Below are 19,601 nucleotides of genomic sequence, written 5' to 3'. Positions count from 1 at the left end.
CTGCATGTCTTTGACTTTTCCATTCCCTCCCCCCAGGGGAGCTTGCTCTCACAGCTTACAGATATCTGCCAGTGGAGAAACATTACAACTATTGCAGATGTTGAAATGTTGATCCCATCCCCTCTTAGCCCCAGATTACCACCACTCCAGGTTTGCAGCACATCCCCGCTGGTTCTCTGTGCACCGGGCAGCTGTTTCTGTCCATTGAAAGGACCCGCTGCAGACTACACTATAGAGTCTGTGAGGGCCCCCGCAGTGAACAGCCAATCACCGCTCCTAATCCATGCTGGTGTGTAAAGCCAATTAGAAGTCGGGATCCAGTTGCATAAGGAATCTGATTTTGTACGGTGGATGTAGGCAGACTAAGACCTCGTGGAGACAGAGAGCCTGCGCACATTACTTGATAATGTAACCCGTACTTGGTAAGGGGTTTATGAGAGCAAATTAGCACGGTATTGTATGGGTGTTCTCCTCTGGGAAAGAATCCGCTGTAACGTTTTATCTAACTTTCCCCTCTTGTTTTGGAAAGCCTGACGAAATGCCACGTGGTCACCGCTTTTAAAGACATTTGAGGTTGTTTTTTTGTTGTTGTTTTAATATAAACAAACATGCTGCATAACAATAGTTTTTCAGAATTGCCGTCTTACGTCATCAAAGCCAGAATCATTTTTGTCCGGACGAAGGAAGGGTGCTTTTTATGGTCTGCTAATTCAGCGGATCACCACAGTCCTGTGGGGACCAGGGACGTCCGCACAAAAATGTCATGAAAATTCATCAATCCGTGACATATTTTAGTCTTAACTCGTTGCGACTTATATCACCACGCCACTGGCATTGGCTGAAAATAAAAGGAAAGACGTGCAACATTCACATATATTACATATCTGGTTTTAATTAGTACATCAGACTTTAATCCAAGCAAAAATAGTCTCTCACAATGAGTTCTCAATAGCAGGACAATTTTATTGTCATGTTCATTGCAGTTCTTCATTTTTATTTTTTTTTTTTTTTTTTTTTGGTGTCATTTCAGTAGAATCTGCAGTCCAGATAACTTCAAGTTCATTACAAAATAAAGTCTTTGCAATAAATAAATATATAGATTTACATTTATACTTAATATGTAGAAAATAAATATATTGTACATCTCATAAATAGGATCACCCATATGTACACTTCAGCTGCTTGCATTTTTAATAATGTTCCTGACACTCTGAACATTACAAGTCACCATCCTTTTTTAACAACAAAAAAAAAGCCCATCGCTAATTCTTTACGGCTACAGTCATCCCGAGAATAGTCGCTTGTCCTGCATATAATTCCTACAAGATGCTGCTCGATATTTTATTTAAATGTGATGAATGTGATGTTTAGACCAAGTGAGCCGACAGCTGGGAGTCGGGATGTGTAGTAAGTGCTCTGTCATCGATCCCACAGTCACTCTAGAGATATTATTCTCCTCTTTCCTCTTTTATTTTGAAGAGAACTTTTTTTTTCTTCTACCAGTTCATCCTCGCCTTTCTTCTGTACAGTAGTACCTGACAATCCCCAAACCACCACTTCATGCACGTGTACACATAGTTCCTGACCCTTTTACCTTCTACCTACCTATCCATGTGGGATGTGCTCTCTCGTACATTTAAAATGGTACCACAACTGTGTAGTGCGTGACAAATGCATCGTATGACGTCCGCATTGCTTTCTGTCATTTCGGAGCTCCTTAAAGTCTCTCCTTGGCGTTGTCGTGACGTCGAACCGTTCGCTGTTCCCCGACAACTTAAGTGTTGCTCAAAACCGCAGAGACACGAGTCCCATCGGTCGTCGAATGACACTTCGGTATCTGCACAGTAACCTCTAAAGAGCGGCTGGCGAGAAAAACACGGCACCTGATTTGATTTTCCTGATCGACCTTGCGAGCTGGGCAGTCATGAGGGCCTCCTTTCGTCCGTGTCCACAGTGGTTTAGCAGGAGAAAGCTTTCCCTCCTTGCGGATGTCGCGAGTCCTCTGCAGAGGCAAAGAGGCGACATCCGGGAACACGGCACATCGTCTGTGTCGCTGCTGTACGTGCTCGGCGGCGGGCGGAGGTGCAAACGCAGTGACCTCGGGGAGGGCGGGGAGGGGGGCGGGGGGAGACGAGGGTAAACGGTTCTGTACCAGGTCCAATCCACCCCCCCCCCCCCCTCCCACCCCCCTCCTCTTTGTTTATTTCTGTGCATCCGAGTGTAACCAGTTCTCCCAGTGTCAGCACTGGTCACCTGTACTGGAATAAGTCCCTGTACGCCTGAGGGATCTTTTCAATCTCCACCGGCCGGGGTAAGAAGTGGGTGAGTTTCTGGTGTTTTTTAGTCCTGGCCCCTTCCCTGGGCGAGCCGTCCTTGTTTAAAGCCACGTAGTAGAAGCGTCCCGTGTCCGTGTGCTTGTACAGGGTTGAAGCGTAGGTGTTGTACCAGTTCTCCTCGAACTGCTCCCTGAACACGCATTCTGCTGTCAGCTTCTTCTGCGGGAGAGAAAACAACATATTGGTCTGAGAAAAAAAACCACAAACACACACACAACAAGCGATCAGATAAAAGAAATGGGGGGGGGGAGAAAAAAATGCAGCCAAGATTGATGATGCCGGCCCACATGTAATAGCTTATGTCTGTCATTAACTGTTTTGGACCGCAGTTAAAAGCTGAAATGAACCAGTAGAAACTCATTGAGGCAGGTGCTCATTATGACAAAAGAGGGGAAGTCATTACGGGCGGCTTTTCACTTTACGCTCCACACTCCCTCCTCAGACCTGTTAGCCTCTCGTCGTGCATGAAGAATTATTTCCCTCCCTGTGATGCAACAAGAACAGTAAGTGGGCATACCGTCTTCACCCCCCCCCCCCCACCTCTCCCTCTGACACACACACACACACACACACACACACACACACACACACACACACACACACACACACACACACACACACACACACAGAGAGAGAGAAGCTCTCAAAGCCTCAGCCTTCACTGACAGAACAGCATGAGCGATGGCTGCGGGTTCAGCAGGTGAGAGCGTTGCTGGCTGAGTGAGCGTGTGGGAACAATAAGACACATCAGGGTTCGAGCTACTTTCCTGCCAAGACCAGTCAGCCTCTGCTGCTCTGCCAGAGGGCCGAACCCCGGGTCAAGTATCAGGGTATTACCGAAGCCCGAGAGCCCAGATGAAAACCGCTTTTAAAGGGTGTCCCAGACAGTCGCTATCCGACGCTCTCCCTCCTACCCTCACTCTCTTATTTTTTTTTTGGCAAAGAAGACATCTACACAACAAGATAAAAATGTGTGTGTGTGTGTGTGTGTGTGTGTGTGTGTGTGTGTGTGTGTGTGTGTGTGTGTGTGTCAATCTCTACCTTCAACACACTTTACAGCTCGAGCAAGTGTTTGTGTAAGAATGTTGTGTTTTAATTCCAGAAGCAATTTTGTTGATTGGCTGTCAGGCTGCGCTTGGCTGCGGCTGTGTGGTGAAGCTGTTGTCTGTAAACACAGCCTGAAGGGCACATGACTGGGCGAGCTCCATTCTCTCTCTCTCTCTCTCTCTCTCTCTCTCTCTCACACACCTCATCGGATAAAAAAAAAAAGAAGAAAAAAAAGAAGCTGGTCACGGTCTGGTGATTGTGGGATGGAAGCACCCTTCTACCTGTTATCCTCCCCCCTCCACCTCCTGGCCTCTCAGACTCAGACAGACGTGTCTACATCGCTCCTTCTGTCGGTCAGGTGACTGAATCAGGTGTGCAATTACCCCCACGCTCCCAAAAATCACTGCCTCCCACCACCATCCGCCCACTTCCCCCAGAGGTCAAAGCTCCAGGATGCCAGACTCTGATAGCATGCGGTAACAATATCTGCACTTTCAACATAATGACTTAAAAGTAGCCTCTGTTCAAAATGTTCAGAGCCCGGGGGGGTGGGGGGGATGGGGTCCGGGCTGGAAGAGGCCCTCAGGTAATGCCCTGGGACACCTGATACAGGTAACCCTCACATACTTCCCCTTCATTGTCTTATCTCTTCCCTTTCCTCTCTCTCTCTCTCCGTCTCCAGGTACCCACCACATGTGAGAAAATGTTCTCTAGAAACTACACTGGCTGAGGAAAAGCAAAGTTTGTGTATATATGCATATATATATATATATATAATCACTGCAGTTTAAATTGAATGCAAAAAGGCCCAATCTCGATCAATAGCTTACCAAAGTGACTTAAAACTTTCCTGCATTCACTTTGGGAATATATGTCAATATTTCTGCACATCTCAACACTGAATGAAGAGGCTGCCTGTCTCTCTGAAAGCTGCTTTTCCTTGAACCCCCTCACACCGAAAACAAGTGGAAAGATTAGGAAACACATGAGTTGTTTTGTCTCACTTTGGTTTTCCCATCTGCCGTGTACGGGAACCTTGATAACACTTTTTGATAGCTCACTGCTGATGTAAAAAAAAAAAAGACAAGGAGATGGTGCATACTTTAAAACAAGTCGTGCGTATAAAGTGCCGGACTTGTTGTGAATGAGACCCTGACGATGAAGGCGGGGTCGTAAAATGAAAGGAGTTTTTTTTTTTTTTTTTTTTTTTTGACTCACCGACCCAAAGAGCTCTCCTTTCTCATTCATGCCGAGGTAGAGTCCTGCGTCCACCCCTCTGATGCTGACCAGGCCCACCGCCAGACTGATGAACTCCAGGATACCTGAAGTCAAACACACAAACCGGTCAGGGAAGCCCACATACACGCTGTAAACACCCTCAGAGGGAACAGCCGGAGCACAGCTACACAAGTTACCTCTTCTTCCTGGATGTTTTAAGGACACCAAATAACATATAACAATAATGCCGACTGAACAAGGAGAGGAACATGTTCCCTTTTATCTGCCTGGTAACACACATCATTCTAGTCTATCATAATGACTTGTGGTCGTCTATAAATGTGTTCATCCTGTCTTTGGGAGTTCCCCACTGACTACTAATAAACACTCAAACTTATGAAGCTGGGATGTGGGGAACTTGTTCAGTGAACCGCTGACTTACAGGAAGTTACAATAAAGTGAACTTCAAAGTTAGGCAAACAACTGGTCAAATTAAAAGCCAGTGGCTGTTGTGATGCAGGGGTTAGTCAGAGAGGATCCAGCTGGCCATGTGCTGACTGGCAGAGAGGCCAGCTTCCAGCCACCTGGTCCCCATCTTCCTTATCCGATGCCAGAGGATGACAGAGAAGATCCCTCTAATTTTTTTGTGGGGTGAAGAGTGTGTTTCATATCCCTCTAATCAAAGCCACGTCTTCCTCTCAGCTCTTGACAAAAGACCTTGCATTTTTAGTGAAGCCAGAGAACAAACACGCGGACCACCCATCCCTGTAAACTGGCTTGTTTTGGCTGTGGACTTGAACATTAAACCTTCTCTGAATTCCGCAGTGGTCACGCTTTAAGTTGGAGTTATTTCGCTTTTTCCGCAGCGAGCGAGCGATCCGGCCGGGCTGCACCTGTGACATGACTGCATGGATATGAGGCGCGAGACATTTCCGTGGTTGCCCTTTGACCCCGTTTGTTTGGCCTGTCGTTCTCCCACGAGCCGCACATCGCTCCGTGTATCGCGAAGCTTTCTCGCAGCTTCGGCTCACGAAAGACAAGTGATACTAGCTCACCTGAATTAAATCAAAAGCCATTTTAATCAGTTTCACACGTGCCGTTCCTGCTGTGACAGGCCAACAAGTGAAAAAAAAAAAAAAAAAAGGGCCCATTAAACTTCAGACGGACGCACGTGCATGTGCGAACTCGTTGTTTATTGCTATGGCCGCCAGACGCGCACGCGCCGCTTGTTTTCGGCCGAGACACCTGGGCCCCACGCGCAGCGGGGATTGCCAGAAAAAGGTGTGTCGCTGTGCTTTCCTGCGCACCAGGTGACGGTGACGCACGAATAAGAATTCACTAGGGATGCGCGACAGGAAAAAAAAAAAAAAAGCCTATTAATTAAACTCAGTTCTCCCCGTTTTAAAGTTTAGGCCTACAGCACAGGAAAATTTACCAGATGACATAATACAAAACAGAAACCTCGTAAATCAACACATTAAATAAAATGTGATAATATTGACAATTGCGCATGCTTCAAGAATTACGGCAGGTCAAAGTTCATCCTCTTTCATTGGGGCTTCTCTGTCATTATGCGAACTGGTGGCAGTAAATCAAAGAGCAGGCCGTTAACTAAGACAGAAATGATCCAAATCTGAAATATTTTCCGTTTCTAGCTGCAAAAAGTTAAAGGATAAAGAAACATGCTCACCAAATCTGCTGTGGTCCTGTCTTGTCCCGTGCACTGTGCCATTGGGGAATATCTCCAGCTGAAAGCCGGTCCTGCAGTAGAGCTGCCGCCGCCTCAGGATCCCTTTGAGGTGCCCGAAGTCTGTCGGCGACCCCCGCTGTAGCCTGCCTTCAATCTGCCCCAGCCGCTCATTCAAGCCGACCGGAGACTCTGGTAAGGGCATATTCCCCAGTGCAGGAAAGGTTTGTAAATCCAAGTCGATCGTCCCCAGAAAACTCCCGACCTCTGCCATTGTGTGCACAGCTGTCAAATTAAGCGAAGGCATTTAGGATGCGCGGTGAGTTAAGGAGGGAGAAAAGTTTACACACAAGTCCGGTCCATGCACGCCAAAAGCGAACCCAGCGCGCCGTGCTCCTCCAAATCAGCGGAGTCCTCTCAGTTTATTGATAGTCCTTTGCTAAAGACATGAGTTTGATAACTCTGTTTATCAAACGACACGACTCTATTATATACATACTCCCCACGCATTCTCACATTGGATACTCAGACACAAGCCACGCCTGGCTGGCATCCCTTCTTACGCGCATCAGTTTGCTTTGCTTAATGTGCACTTTCAGTCCAACTTTCACCACTGATGCTGCCGCTGTCTTACACGTTTATGTCACTGCTCTCTCAGAAAGCTCTATCTATCTTCCGATCAAATAAATCCAAGTCCAGAGGTGTCTTCGCATTGCTCCCGTGCTCCTGTTTGCGGTCCGTGGCTGTCTGATAAAACCGCATTGCCTATCCTAGGGCAGGGAACTCTGGCAACAGTTTGTAGTGCATTGAAATGCGACGCAGATGCAGCAAAGACCGTCATTGTTAAAACTCAAATGTCAGCTGACATAAAGCCGAAAAACTAAACTGTAACAAGCACTTCACCACAAAGCCAATCCATAATGTACACTGGCTGGTTTTTGGTCACACCACAGACTCCTGGAAAGAAAAAAGGAAAACCGCAAAGCAAAATGTACCACACAAGATTATCAAAATAACCTGTGTATAATCGCAGAGTAATCCAACCTTCATGCACAAGTTTCAGTGCCAACCACTGCACTTGGAGCTTTTCATGAGAGCATTTTCTCCACCTCCCTGTTGGAAGCAGGTGCTTCCTCGCCCTTCTGCAAAACGTTTGCAATGTGCTCCAGCAAACCAGCAGCTTAACCACTTGTACTACTGGCAAGGAAGGAAAAAAAAAGGAAAATCCAAATGTTGATGACGTGTAGTATTCAATCTGACTGGTGCACTGGTGCAGAGATGAAGATGTGGAGTGATCAGAGGGAATGAGATAAAAAAAAATGTTTTAGATGTTTTTTTAATTCTCCGAGATTAAACTGACTATTTTACCCTCATAATTTATACCAAAAATATATATATTCACACTGAATTAGCATCAGTGCAGTGAAGGAATACATATTCACAGCTTTTGTTTAAGTAAAAGTGCCAATACTCTTGTAAAAATACTGTTATAAGTTTTACTAAAGTAGTAGGAAACGTGACTTAAATTATTGCACATTATTGTTTTTGTTGTACTTAGTCGGGATGGTGCCGTTTGTTTATATGAGTTTTAAGTACAACCACATGTTTTATTTGTGAAATCCTAATCTGAAAAGTAACCAATAAATACAGCTGTCAAATACATCCAGTGGAGCAGAAGTACAATATGTTCTGATCTGTGCTTGATGGCACAGATCAAACAGAGAAAGCCACAACAGGACTAATGAATAATAAATGTAACTTATGACTGAATGGGGATTTTGCATCTTTTCTGTGCACAATGGGACAGCAGGTCCCAACTCGTGGCTGCTGCAGGAAAAAAAAGAAAGAAAAAAAACACAGCTGTTTGGTGAGGACTTTATTTCTGTGTGAAGACCGAAATGAAAACAAACTCCAGGAGTGTTTTAATTAGTTCACTGTTCTTGAGATATCAGTGACAGCGGGATGGTTGGGAGGGGAGGGCATGATTACATCAATAACACCATTTAACTATTAGGCATGTTATTTTAGACCTCCTTCGAGCTGCTTTGAGAAAGCCCCGTCCTGAGGGGGAGTTCTCACCTCAGAGCTGCTCATCACAGGCAGCAAGCAGCAGCTTTCCTGCAGGGAAATGGGATTCATGACAGCGTCTCGCTCCCAACGAATGGCGACAAATAGTGTGTTGAAATTACCCAAAGTGTGCATGATTGTTTTGATGTCACCGTCAGGCTTTTAGATGAATTTCTTGGCTTCTTGTTTTTGGCTAATTTATCAACTTTTGTGGTGATGGCGCAATTTATTTTGAAGCAGATGTTGCTGGCTTTGAGAGTTGCTCCGAGTGGGATACAGTATGATTGACCTTCCAAAGCACGAGGGCCTTTTTCACTGCTACTAATTATGCCACTATAAATCTTACGGGTGTGTCACGGCTGCATTGAAGTCAGAGGAGGGACAGTGGCTTTCAGCTGGTGCGGGATATGAAAGGTGGTGGGGGTGATGAATGCCCATGGGCCTCTTGCTTGATGAATTGGGCAAGGGGTTGACGAGGAGTCACTGATGGCCGGGCTTTGTGTGAACAGACATCAGGGCCCTCGCTGCAGAAGAGGATGAAAGGAGAATTCGTCTCAGCTAAAGGGTGGAAGGAGAGGGATTAAAGGGAGGAGAGGAGAGGAGAGGAGAGGAGGAAGAAAGAGATGGAGCAAGTGAAACTGAGTAAAATGGAAAGGAAACACCCAATCCTCTTTTCTTCCCTCCTTGAGAGCTTGTTTTGACTTTCGCTCACCGTCCATCCGCTCTACACAAAACTGAAATCAATCTTGTGTTAGAATAAAAATCTCATGGTGGTAAATTTTGATATCTTTTTTTTTTTTTTTTTTTTTTTTTTTTTTTTTTGGTAGCTATTAGAGCTACATCTGTTGCTGGTCAGCCATATTTTATAGTTGACATGGCAGATTTATGGCTGCAGACAAAAAAAAAAAAAAAAATCCAGAGTTAAAATGTTCCCATATGCTGAGAACCTGCAGAGGATATAGAAATGAAGATAATGACCTCAAGTGCAGGGCTGCAGCTTTGAAGTTGCTCTCCCAAGAGTCACAGCGAGAGTCGAAATTGAAAATGAAGTTACACTTGCGTTGGGAACTGGGGGCTAATAAGTGCCTCACCTGTTTATTTGGATTACACAAACTTCATATGTGTCCTCCTCAGAGGGGTGAGCAAAGGTCTTCTTGGACAAATAAAGCCAGTATGTGGTACAGACTGGTGTTTGATTCGATGATAAAAAAAAAAAAAACACGTCAGAGTTGCTTGTCTGTATTTCGTGGTTGAAGTTAAAGAAACAGCTTAACATTTTGGGAAATGCGCTTTCTTGCCAAGAGTTAGGTATGAAGATTGATTCAGTTCTCATGTCTGTACAGTAAATATGAAGGTAGAGTCAGCAGCTGGTTAGCTGGAAACAGGGAAAAGCAGCTCGCCTGGCCCTGTCCGCCTTATATATCTTTTTTTTTTTTCTTTCTTCCTGAAAGCTAAGTTTAAAAACAACACAAAGGTTTTATGCAACACTATTTCTTGGCCGAAGCCGCTACCTTCCTGCCGGCCTCTGTCCCGCTCCTTTCTTCCTGATTATCTGTTTGCGGCCTCTCTCTTTCCTGTGATGGATGCCCAGTTTAGGAGCAGACCTCCTGCTGCTCCTGCCGGCTCACAAAATCATCAGATCTGTGATCAGGTTCCTCAAACCCCTCTTAACCTCAACCCAGCGAGGGTATGAAAAAAATGTCTGACTCGGTGTCAGCGGCTACGAGGAACGAGGGCTTGCATCTCGTACAACTGTTAACAAGGCCACTAAAGGGGTCAACCCCCCCCACCCACCCTCATGTCTGCCTGCTAGCAGAGCTGCACAGCTAAGTGTAAAGACTGCTGAGTGTAGCTGCAGAGCAGAACTACAAACTCCTCGAGAGCGAGGATATCATCTGTTCTTATTTTACCTTTTGTCAAGCAGCATGTGGAAAATGATCTTCACTGTGAGTTATTTGCAGAGCTGGATTCCATGTTATTTCATTCCCTAGCAGAGACATAACAGAGAGGGTCTCCTCTTTCACGCAGGTGGTCCTTCGGCCTTGTTCAAGGGCGCTGTGTGCGCTGGGGCAGGGTTGGGAGGGTAGGCAGGAGGGGGGGGGGGGGTGAGAGGGGGAGGGAGAGACAGACAGACAGATGCATGCGAATTTAGGTAATGGTGTAACATTTCAGCGCCTGCTTTCCCTGGCCAACCCATGTAAAGATAGTGTTAATTAATTTGTTTGCTTTGCTTTAAAGCACTAACGAATGGAGCCCTCTAGGTTTTGAGAAGCCACTAGTATGCAAGGAACACAGTCTAAAACCAACATTTGTTGTACAAATTGCTTGCATATGTTCCTGGGAGAGGAAAAAAGATCCTTGTCATGACACCAACAGAGATGTCCCGCTATTTAAAAAAAAATTATTATTATTTAACTCAAAGGGAAAACCATGGTAGGAATATTTTAACTTTGTCTCCAATATTTTGGTTTAGCAGTTAATTATCCATACTCCAAACCTGTGGTTTTGCTGTTTTCAATAGACGGCTGACTTTAATATAAGCTGGAACTCTGAAAGCCGTATTTCACGGTGTAAACTTCCTACTTAACTGCGGTTTTTAAACTTTTTTCTTTCATGATTCTTGGATGCTCTTCGCCTCAATTCTTCTGGTCACTTTAAAAAAAACAAAAAACAACAACCACTGATTGAGCAATAAATGGACATTTATGGCAGTGATGTGGGCTGGCGACTCATACTAATTAAGGTCTCACATTAGTCTCCTCCTGCTTTAAGCCCTCAAAGTGATGTTCCACCTGTCCATCCCTGCTGCGGGCCGAGGTGCAGTAGAGCAACAGTAATAACAGCTCAACTGTTTCTCAGCTCTACAGGGCTGAGGTCTGATGTTAGAGAGTGAATATGCGTGATCATGATCCTGTCTGATGAGGGAACAGGCCCTCAGAGCGAGACTATTATTCTTACTACAACACAGAGCAGGAATCTACCCTCAAACAGATGTTAGGAGCCCTTTGTAGAGCCTTTGGCACGCAGCCCAACCCTACCTATCTGCGGAGCTATTTACATGGCAATCCAGCTGCTCAGTCTCTCTCTTTTTCTTCTTCTTCTTCTCTCCGTCTTTCACCCCTGCTTTGCTCCCCCCCCCACTCTGCCTGCGTCTATACATTTACATTGCCTCTCTGTGTCCATGCCCTCCTTCCTTCTCTCCCCCTAACTGTTTGAAATCAAATACCTGCTCTCATAAACTTTGATCAATCAAACACACTAATTTGTTTAGCTGGGGAGACAGTGACATACTGATGCAGGTTCAGTTACACAGAGATGAAAAAGGCCAGGCGTCCCGTATCTCAGAATATCTCGGAGGTGACGCAAACCTTTACCCCGCACTTTATATTTAGTCAGTCCCCTTCACAGAAAAGCCAAATATTTCTCCAAAATTTCTACCTGCTCCGATGACTTATTGTCCCGTCTAGTCTGAGCAGATGTTGGAGAGGAGGATTTATAATGATAATCAGTCCTGGAATCAAACTTTCGATTTTCTTTCTCACTAATCTTCTGAGGTGATATAAAATGCCTTCCACTTCTGTTTTAGCCGGCATGGCCTTCGCGGTGCCATTTGTAAAGTGAGTTATTCAGTTTTATACAACTCATCTATAACGTCCACAGTTGTGTGCAAAAATTATTGCAGTACGGGCTGAACCTTGTGTTTCCCTGTATAAAAAAAACAGTCAATCACCAGCGTTAATAACTCTTTCTTTGGACCCTTCCCCTTGATTAAGAGAAACATTACAACAAACTCAATATCTAAAATAACAATAATAATAATAGTGCAAAACAATACAGGTATTTCCATCATTAATAGCTAAAGTAAATTAGGAATATAGAATGGTGAAACCCGACCTGTCCAGGGTGTACCCTGCCTTCGCCCAGAGTGAGCTGAGATAGGCTCCAGCTCCCCTGTGACCCTGTTCAGGATAAAGCGGGTATAGATGATGGATGGATGGTAAAACCTAGATAAATATGTCAATAGAATAGTAATTTTTGCAACAGGTAAACATTTTGACAGCAGTGTTGTCAGAAGGCCAAATGACCTTTTGCATCAACACATCAAGAGGAGAATAAAATAAACTCAAAACTGTGATAAGAACAAGTTAAAAAGCCTTCTCCTGTTGTCCAAGAAATTACACTATAACAGATGCATAACTCCCTCCTTTCCCATGATTCTACGGCCAAACTGCGGTCGCTAGAAACGGTGAAATAAGTGTGGATAGATTCTGTTTATTCATGTATTTGGGACCAATTCCTGAGCGTGTTTCCCTCGTGTGGTTCTGACATTTAACGGCATTATTGTCATTTTCATAATCCTTCAGGTTTAATAACAGTCACAATGATTTAAATGACGCAAAACAGCACAGAGTTTTGTAACTCCGTGATGGATCTGGTCCTCATTAGCAGGCAGCTCAGTGGCAGCATTATCATAAGATGATAATTAGACAAGCAACCTTCATGTAAATGAAAGGAAATGAAATCAAAGTCCACTGGGGCCCTGAAGCTGGCCGGCTCGTCAGTAGAGGGTGCTGATGTTTTCCCCTTCCAGAGTCCAGCCAACATCTCAGATTGCCTCAGAATCATGCAATGTCACGCTATGACAAATGGAGATACATTAGTTAATTAAAGTGGGGAGTTCAGTGTGAGGTGACGCAGGTCATATCTTTTTTTTTTTTTTTCCTTTTATTTTGCTTTCATTCTTAAACATTCCTCCATGTCATGATGCAGAAGCAGAACCGAGTCCAACTCTCTGACTCTCCTGGCGTGATTGGTTGAGTTCTCTCAGTTTCTGTAATCAAGGCCGCTTCAGCTTCTGACGTCGTTTTGCTGTTATTCTCCCCTCTGTTGTTGGGCTGGTTGTTGACTCAAGTGAACACACTGATCTGGTATATTAGTGGAGGTAATTTACTGTTCCGAGTGATTTACAGTTCAGGGTGATTGTGTTTGCCTGCACGTGCCTGAGAACGCATAGCTTGTTTACCTGATAAGATTAACAGAGACATGTCTTTTGCGTGCTCGTAGACATTAAACCGTTCCTGTCGCAGAGACATTTTAATTGACTTTAAGTGTTTTTTTGGCAAATGAGAAAACGCTGAAGGAACTAATAGGGGCTGTGGGTTCACTGTTGATGATTTGCTTATGGAGGTTAAAATGAAAAAGAAAGCAAAGAATCCCACTGTTTTCATCCGAAGTCTTCAATGTCTCTGTCTTTGATGTTATGGGGGCGAATAGTTGTTCGGTTGAGACAGTCTCTCCGCTGCCAGAAACAAGGCTGGAGGCTGAGACAGGTGCACCACGTTCATCACATCCTGATGGAGGAGACTGAGGGCCAAGATGTTGTTCTCAACATATTGGAAGTGTTTGTTAACAGATGGAGACATGTGCTGGCAAACGTTACCTCACTTTGTCCAGAAAGAGGGGAGAGAAAAAGGATGGGGTGGAAAGGAACTTTTAATTTCCAATGGCACGAAGAACGTGGAGATGGAAACAAAGGGGGAAGATAACAGAGAAATCAATCAAAATTTTATTTTAATATACGCCTGTCCAAGCATTGCAGCTGAATACCTGTAACAGTCAGAGTGAGCACAACATTTTTTTATGCGCTGGCATTTTAGCTGTCAATCAAGTGTGAGAGAAAATGGTTGAGACTGTGTTTACTCCCAGGTTTGACTATAATATCCAGCTGCAAATTGTGCAAAACCACAAGCAGGTTAAGGATTTTCCCTCAGGAAATCTTTTTTTATCCGGCGTCTGTCATACTTTTCAAGCATGTCTTAGTCACGTGTGTTCCTCCCCCGTCCACTCCTCTATCTGTGTTTGTATCACAGCTTTGTTTCTCTTGTAAGGTCATGCAGCTACAGCTGGCATCAATATGGCAAGGCTTTTTTCTGTCTGAGCCCAGCGCTGGAAAGTTATATTCATCGGGCTAATCAGTTTAAAAGATAATGAAAACAGAGATTGTTTACAGAGATTAGGCCCTTGGAAATGGAGTAATCAGTGCTTTGAAAGGGCACTGACAGCGGTGGGCTGGATTACTGTCTATAAAAACCGAGCAACGCCGCTGTAGCTCTCCATCTCTAACAAGCTCTCAGAGCCCTGATGTCATCACAGATAGAAGATAGAGTACCTTATCCTCCACTGCTCTCCATTTGCTCCTCTTTGCTGGAATGAAATTACTCAACTTTTAGCAGATGGGGCACCTGTCAGCCAGATGTGTTTGAGTAATGAATAAAGTATAGGATGAAGTAAGCGTTTTGACAAAAATGTCCAAAGAAAAATTAATCACGGCCTTAATTTATTCTCAACCCCGTTGTTTAATATGCTGTTATGATTTATGTGGCAGTAGATTGATTTATTTCAGGGCAGGACGCTGGATTACTGCAGGCAAGTCACCAATTGAAAGCTCAGCTCAAGTTCTTGAAATATTTGTAACATTTCACGCTTTCATAAGCATATGGATTATATACTTATGTTGACATAAACCGCATCGGACAAAGGCCAACTATTGGGTTTTTTTTTGTTTTTTTTCTCCTTGTGAGGGTAGGTTTTAATTTGTGTGGCTCACATAGTGTTGTTTGTTGGCCAAACTTTTCAATCCAGTTCGCATTTTATTCATTGGAGAGACACATGGGGCCCCAGTTTAATTGGGGAGGGGTTCCCTCATAAGAGCTCACCCCAGAAAAGCCATGAAAGTAATTATCAGTATCTCAGATCTTATACAGCGCGGAGGCTGGGGGGGGACATGTGTTTAGGATTTGGAATTACAGGGTTGCCCCCTTCGCCAGCCAAACACAACTTGTATCTTTTCGCTGACTGGGCGCTCAGTGCGAGTATGTATTTATGAACATGTCCTCCGACAGAAAAAAGATCTGGGAGGAAGATAGATGGCGGGGTTGTGTCTAAGGAGATAGTGTGGCCTGATGTGCCAGGACAAGAGGGAGAGCAGCTCGTTCTGGCTCAAGATTTGACGCAACATTTGGCTGTTCTCAGGCTTTTCCTTTTGTTATTGGGGGAAGAAGAACCGAGTTCCCACCTCCAGCATAATAATAAAAAATTGTGCCTCAGTCAATCTTGTGACCATTGGCTGCAAATGTAAGATATTTCAGGATCACAGAGAATAAAGAATGAAGGGTGTTTTAGTGGCTTTGTTCGCCTTGTGGCAGATCAGGACGGCTGAAGGGAAGAGATGTTTCTGGAGGGGAGAGGATGGGTGTGAATCTTTTGTCTCAGTCTGAGTCCACTCTTGGCCACAACATGCTGTCAGTTGAGCAGCCCAGGGAGGCCGAGCCCCGGCCCTCCGCCTCTGACCAATGGCTCTGGCATCCTCTGCTCTGGCACAGCGACGTCCCGAGGGGATCTTTACTCTGATCAGAATACGGGGCAGAAAGAAACCTCCCATAAATTCCCACAATAAAGGGAAACGGAGAAGCCGTGGACTGTGCTGCAGAGCGAAGGGGACAGATCACCATAAAAATGTCATTTATCTTTGGGGATTCTACTTGATCACACTTTCCGCTTTTTCCTACAAGATACCTTTTTTCAAAGCGAAAGAGTGAACTCCTTTCTGCCGTCACATTTTCAACCATGTCGAGAGACTAATGTAAAGGGGTTGGTAAAGCACTGAATGCGTTCCAGTGTTATCCATTAGTGTAACACTGACCGTTTGATTCTGAGGGAGACCCTGACAGCGTACTTGACAAACAGTCGGCTGATCCATTTCCTTCCCAAAGGAGAATGACAGGGGACTGCCTTTGCAGCGAGCGGCCCCACTGTGTGCCTATAAGAGCTGAGAGTTGGGTGGTCTGTCCATCAACGGCAGATCTGGGGTTAGGCCTGAGAAAAGCAGCTCACCCATATCACTTTCAAAGAATGAAACCCTAAGCGCTGGCCGTTCTCCACTCGCTGCAGCCTTCTACGCATAAAGACACCTGTTGTTCGACTCTCAGTCAAAGGCTTAATCAATCTAGGTGTTTGTAGTCAAACAAACACCAATGCAATTTTGCATTCAGTTTGTTAAACTTCATGTGATTAAAAACAAACAAAAAAATATGTTCTGCACATGGCCAGTTGATGCGACTGGATGCAAAAGCACTGATTACAACCAGTTGTCACTGTCAGGCTGTAATGCATTTTGAACCAGATATGATTTTCCATGCTCTGTCAGTCTGAATAAGACAGTAATGCAGTGTTAAGCTGCATGTTGCCTCTTGTAAGGTAATAAATAAAGAGGAAACTTCAGCCCTGCAGGACACCAGAATGTACTTGCTGCCCTTAGACTCTCAGGGACGTTGTCCAACTCCCAGAGAAAAGGACTTTTCCAAAACCTTCAGGCTCCTCCGTCCCTGCTGTGGAGCTGCGGACGTGTCAGAACTGAGAAAAATAGCCACCAAAAGCGAATTTTTATTAATTTATATATTTAAACTGAACGGACCCGTTTGACCCCATTTGTGTTGGAAACAATGTCGTAACAAAGTGGGAAGTATATTTCTGAGTCACCAGGCAAACTGAAATGCAGCAGAGATGCTGTAGAGTTGTACCTGTCCCACTGCTTACTGTTATAAGAAATGTTTAGTCATTTTATTGATTATCTGTGGACAACAGAGGCTGATCGGGTTTCTACACGGAGGAGCAGCAGCTAAATTTTGTCAGCTTGTGAAGGACGGCAATTCAATTGATTCATTCAAGATGAACTAACTTAACCCAAATTTGATCTTTTGTTTGGTTTAAATGGAACAACATTGATTACATACACTTTGTAAATGTCACAATGAGTTTGGGGTACCTTAAAGATTCGAAAATTGTCATTTGGAAAATGATATTATAAGTTTAAATCTTCTGCTTTCATCAGAAACATTTATCTCAGCAAACAGCCGGTTGTAAACCACAGTTAAACTTCGTACATTGAGATACAAATACATTTTCCTTACTTGTGACTGGCCTAAACAAGTTTTCATACAACGCAACTGCAAAACAACAGCGATAAGAATTAGGCAGCAAATCAGAGATGAAAACAAAAGTTTCAAATTTAAAGCATGCAGTTAGTCCTTTGTAGAAAAAGAAAATTTAAAATACATTTTATGTTAAGTTAATTTACTCCAAGAGAGCCTCATCTCGCTATCACTGGCTGTATGTCTGATGCTATTTAATCCATTCGTTAAACAGTGAACAATTAAGAGAGACTGAAGATTGCTGAGGAAAGATGGGATTGGTTTCTACCTAAGTCTTTCCAGTAGAGCGGAGGCAGATATGAATAGCTGTGGTAATTTGATGAGGCGCTGCCTATCTTTGGGATCACACACACTGAGAGGGGGCTTTGTTTACGTGCCAAATGGATTTATGGAATCAAATAGTAGTTTTCATTTCCTTGTTTGAGTCGACGTGCAGGGGATTAGAAAGGGGAAAAATGTGGGCAAAGATAAAAGTAGTTATCAGACACATGGTGGTGGAACAAAGCCTCTTTGGTTCATTCAGATTTTCCATTTCACTTTGAACAATGTCTTAATGGTGAACCTTCTATTTGGTTGACGGTTCAAGATGTTTAGATTTGTTGATGGAATTTAGGAAGGAAGACATGAGGAGTTAAAAAAAAAAACTATTAATAAATCTTTTCCAAAGTAGTCAATTTACTTCTGAAGATAGCAGAACTAGAAAAATACCCTTTTGTGAGATAAAACCAAAACAAAATGAGATTATCAAGGAGATTGTCCTCCAAACAACGACCCCATAAGCAAGCAGCTTAATATGACTTTGACGTTTGATAACGACAATCTGGTTTCTAAAATAACCTGTGACAAGACCCACAGAAACTATGCCAATGAAAAGGCACCTCGTTGTAGTAGCCACACGAATGTGAGCTTGAGAGGTTTATGTCAACATCATGTGAGTTTTTAGTTTGATAAAGCAGCGGACTTCGACGCAGGAGAATGACGTTCGCTTCCTGTTTTAAACTACGATTCATAGTAGTGCATTTACTGTTACCGCGACGATAAAGATTGCATACCTTGGAAGCGTTAACTTTAACGCAGAATACGTTTTAAGTGATCGTTTTACCCCAAACTGTTGTCTTTCCCTAACCAAGTGGTTTCTGTGCTAAACCTCAACCAGGGGTGCTAATTTAGGAACCACTCCTGTGGGTTGTATCTACGGGTCGGAACAAGCGTCCTATACGGTCGTATGAGCTGGAGCACTTGTTGTTGTCAGGGCATCGCACAAAAATATACATAAATCCATGACAATAGTAAGAAGAATTTGCAATCATCACTTTTTTTTTAATGTTTTCAAAGGAATAGGTCGTTATTTTGGGAACTCAAATATACTTTAACAGTTAGCTGAGAAAATCAGTGTCACTTTGATACCTGTCTGATAAATATGAACGGCCAGGCGAAGTTTAGTGTGGTTTTGCAGGAGAAAGTGTAATCTGTGAGCTTTCAAGATGCTGGAAGGTGGTTTTCTTTCATTTTGGATAGAGCCATTTGCCCCTTCTTCCAGTCTAAGCTAAGCTAACCGGTTGCTCACTGTATTAAATTTTACTGCACAGATGTTAGACCATCTTTTCATCTGACTTTTTGCCAGGGAGCGAATACAGGTATATCCCAAAATAGATTTCGATCAATGCCTTCACAAAAACAAGATAAGTGCTACCTTTGAACAAAAGCAGGGCCAGCTGTTTCCCTGCGGTTCCAGTTTTTATGCTAAGCTAAGATAACCAAGTGTGAGAATGCCAATGATCTTTTCATTTAACTCTTGGTAAGTGTAATTTTAAAAAAAACAACTAAACTGTGACATGATGTGACTCTGGTGGGCAACTATTTTAGACTGTGAAGTGCTGAGTGCCTGTTTTAAACAGCGCTGCCCTCTTGGCCTCCTCTCTGCTGTTAAAAGAGTCTTTGTTCACATCTTATTCTATTTTACAATCCAGAGCTGGAATCAAACCGTCACTCCGAATGCCCTCTGAGGTTTCAGGGGCCGCAGGTTCAAACCTGTCAGTGGGAAAAGACAGCAGCCAGCTTCTTTGAACACACTCTAATTTAAGGCACAGAGAGGTACATCTGCATGTTTTCTGCTTTTTGTGTTTCCTTGCATGTATGTGCGCCTATTTGTTTTTCCTAAACTTGAAAAAGACACTCAAGTCCGCAAGTGGTTTAATGTCTCTCCGCCCTTTTCACGTTCTGAAAGTCTGACAACATCCCTCTTAAATCATCCTC

The 19,601-nt window shown here is 43.9% G+C and overlaps 1 protein-coding gene across 1 annotated transcript; it reads right to left on the bottom strand.

Moving 5' to 3' along the window:
- Positions 1-2,219: 2,219 nt before the first annotated feature.
- On the bottom strand, positions 2,220-6,864 carry fgf16 (fibroblast growth factor 16). The gene is made up of 3 exons (XM_069696728.1): positions 6,292-6,864; positions 4,602-4,705; positions 2,220-2,495 (listed from the first exon to the last, which is right to left on the bottom strand). Exons 1-3 carry the CDS (start codon positions 6,593-6,595, stop codon positions 2,250-2,252), a joined length of 654 nt encoding a protein of 217 aa, XP_069552829.1. The 5' UTR covers positions 6,596-6,864; the 3' UTR covers positions 2,220-2,249.
- Between the last annotated feature and the right edge of the window lie 12,737 nt (positions 6,865-19,601).

This window comes from Brachyistius frenatus, unplaced genomic scaffold (genome assembly GCF_029030835.1).
Source record: "Brachyistius frenatus isolate BFR_SWC_R1_liver_20210118 unplaced genomic scaffold, ASM2903083v1 Contig_22, whole genome shotgun sequence".
NCBI classification, from domain to species: domain Eukaryota; kingdom Metazoa; phylum Chordata; class Actinopteri; family Embiotocidae; genus Brachyistius; species Brachyistius frenatus.
This window is presented reverse-complemented; position numbering and strand designations above follow the sequence as displayed.

Bases quoted from the DNA above. Each gene is read 5' to 3' on its own strand.
- fgf16 (XM_069696728.1), bottom strand. From the start codon at position 6,595: ATGCCTTCGCTTAATTTGACAGCTGTGCACACAATGGCAGAGGTCGGG. The intron at 4,706-6,291 runs GTGAGCATGTTT...GTTTGACTTCAG, and splicing joins ACAGGACCACAGCAGATTTG to GTATCCTGGAGTTCATCAGT. The intron at 2,496-4,601 runs GTGAGTCAAAAA...TCTCTCCCGCAG, and splicing joins AAGGAGAGCTCTTTGGGTCG to AAGAAGCTGACAGCAGAATG.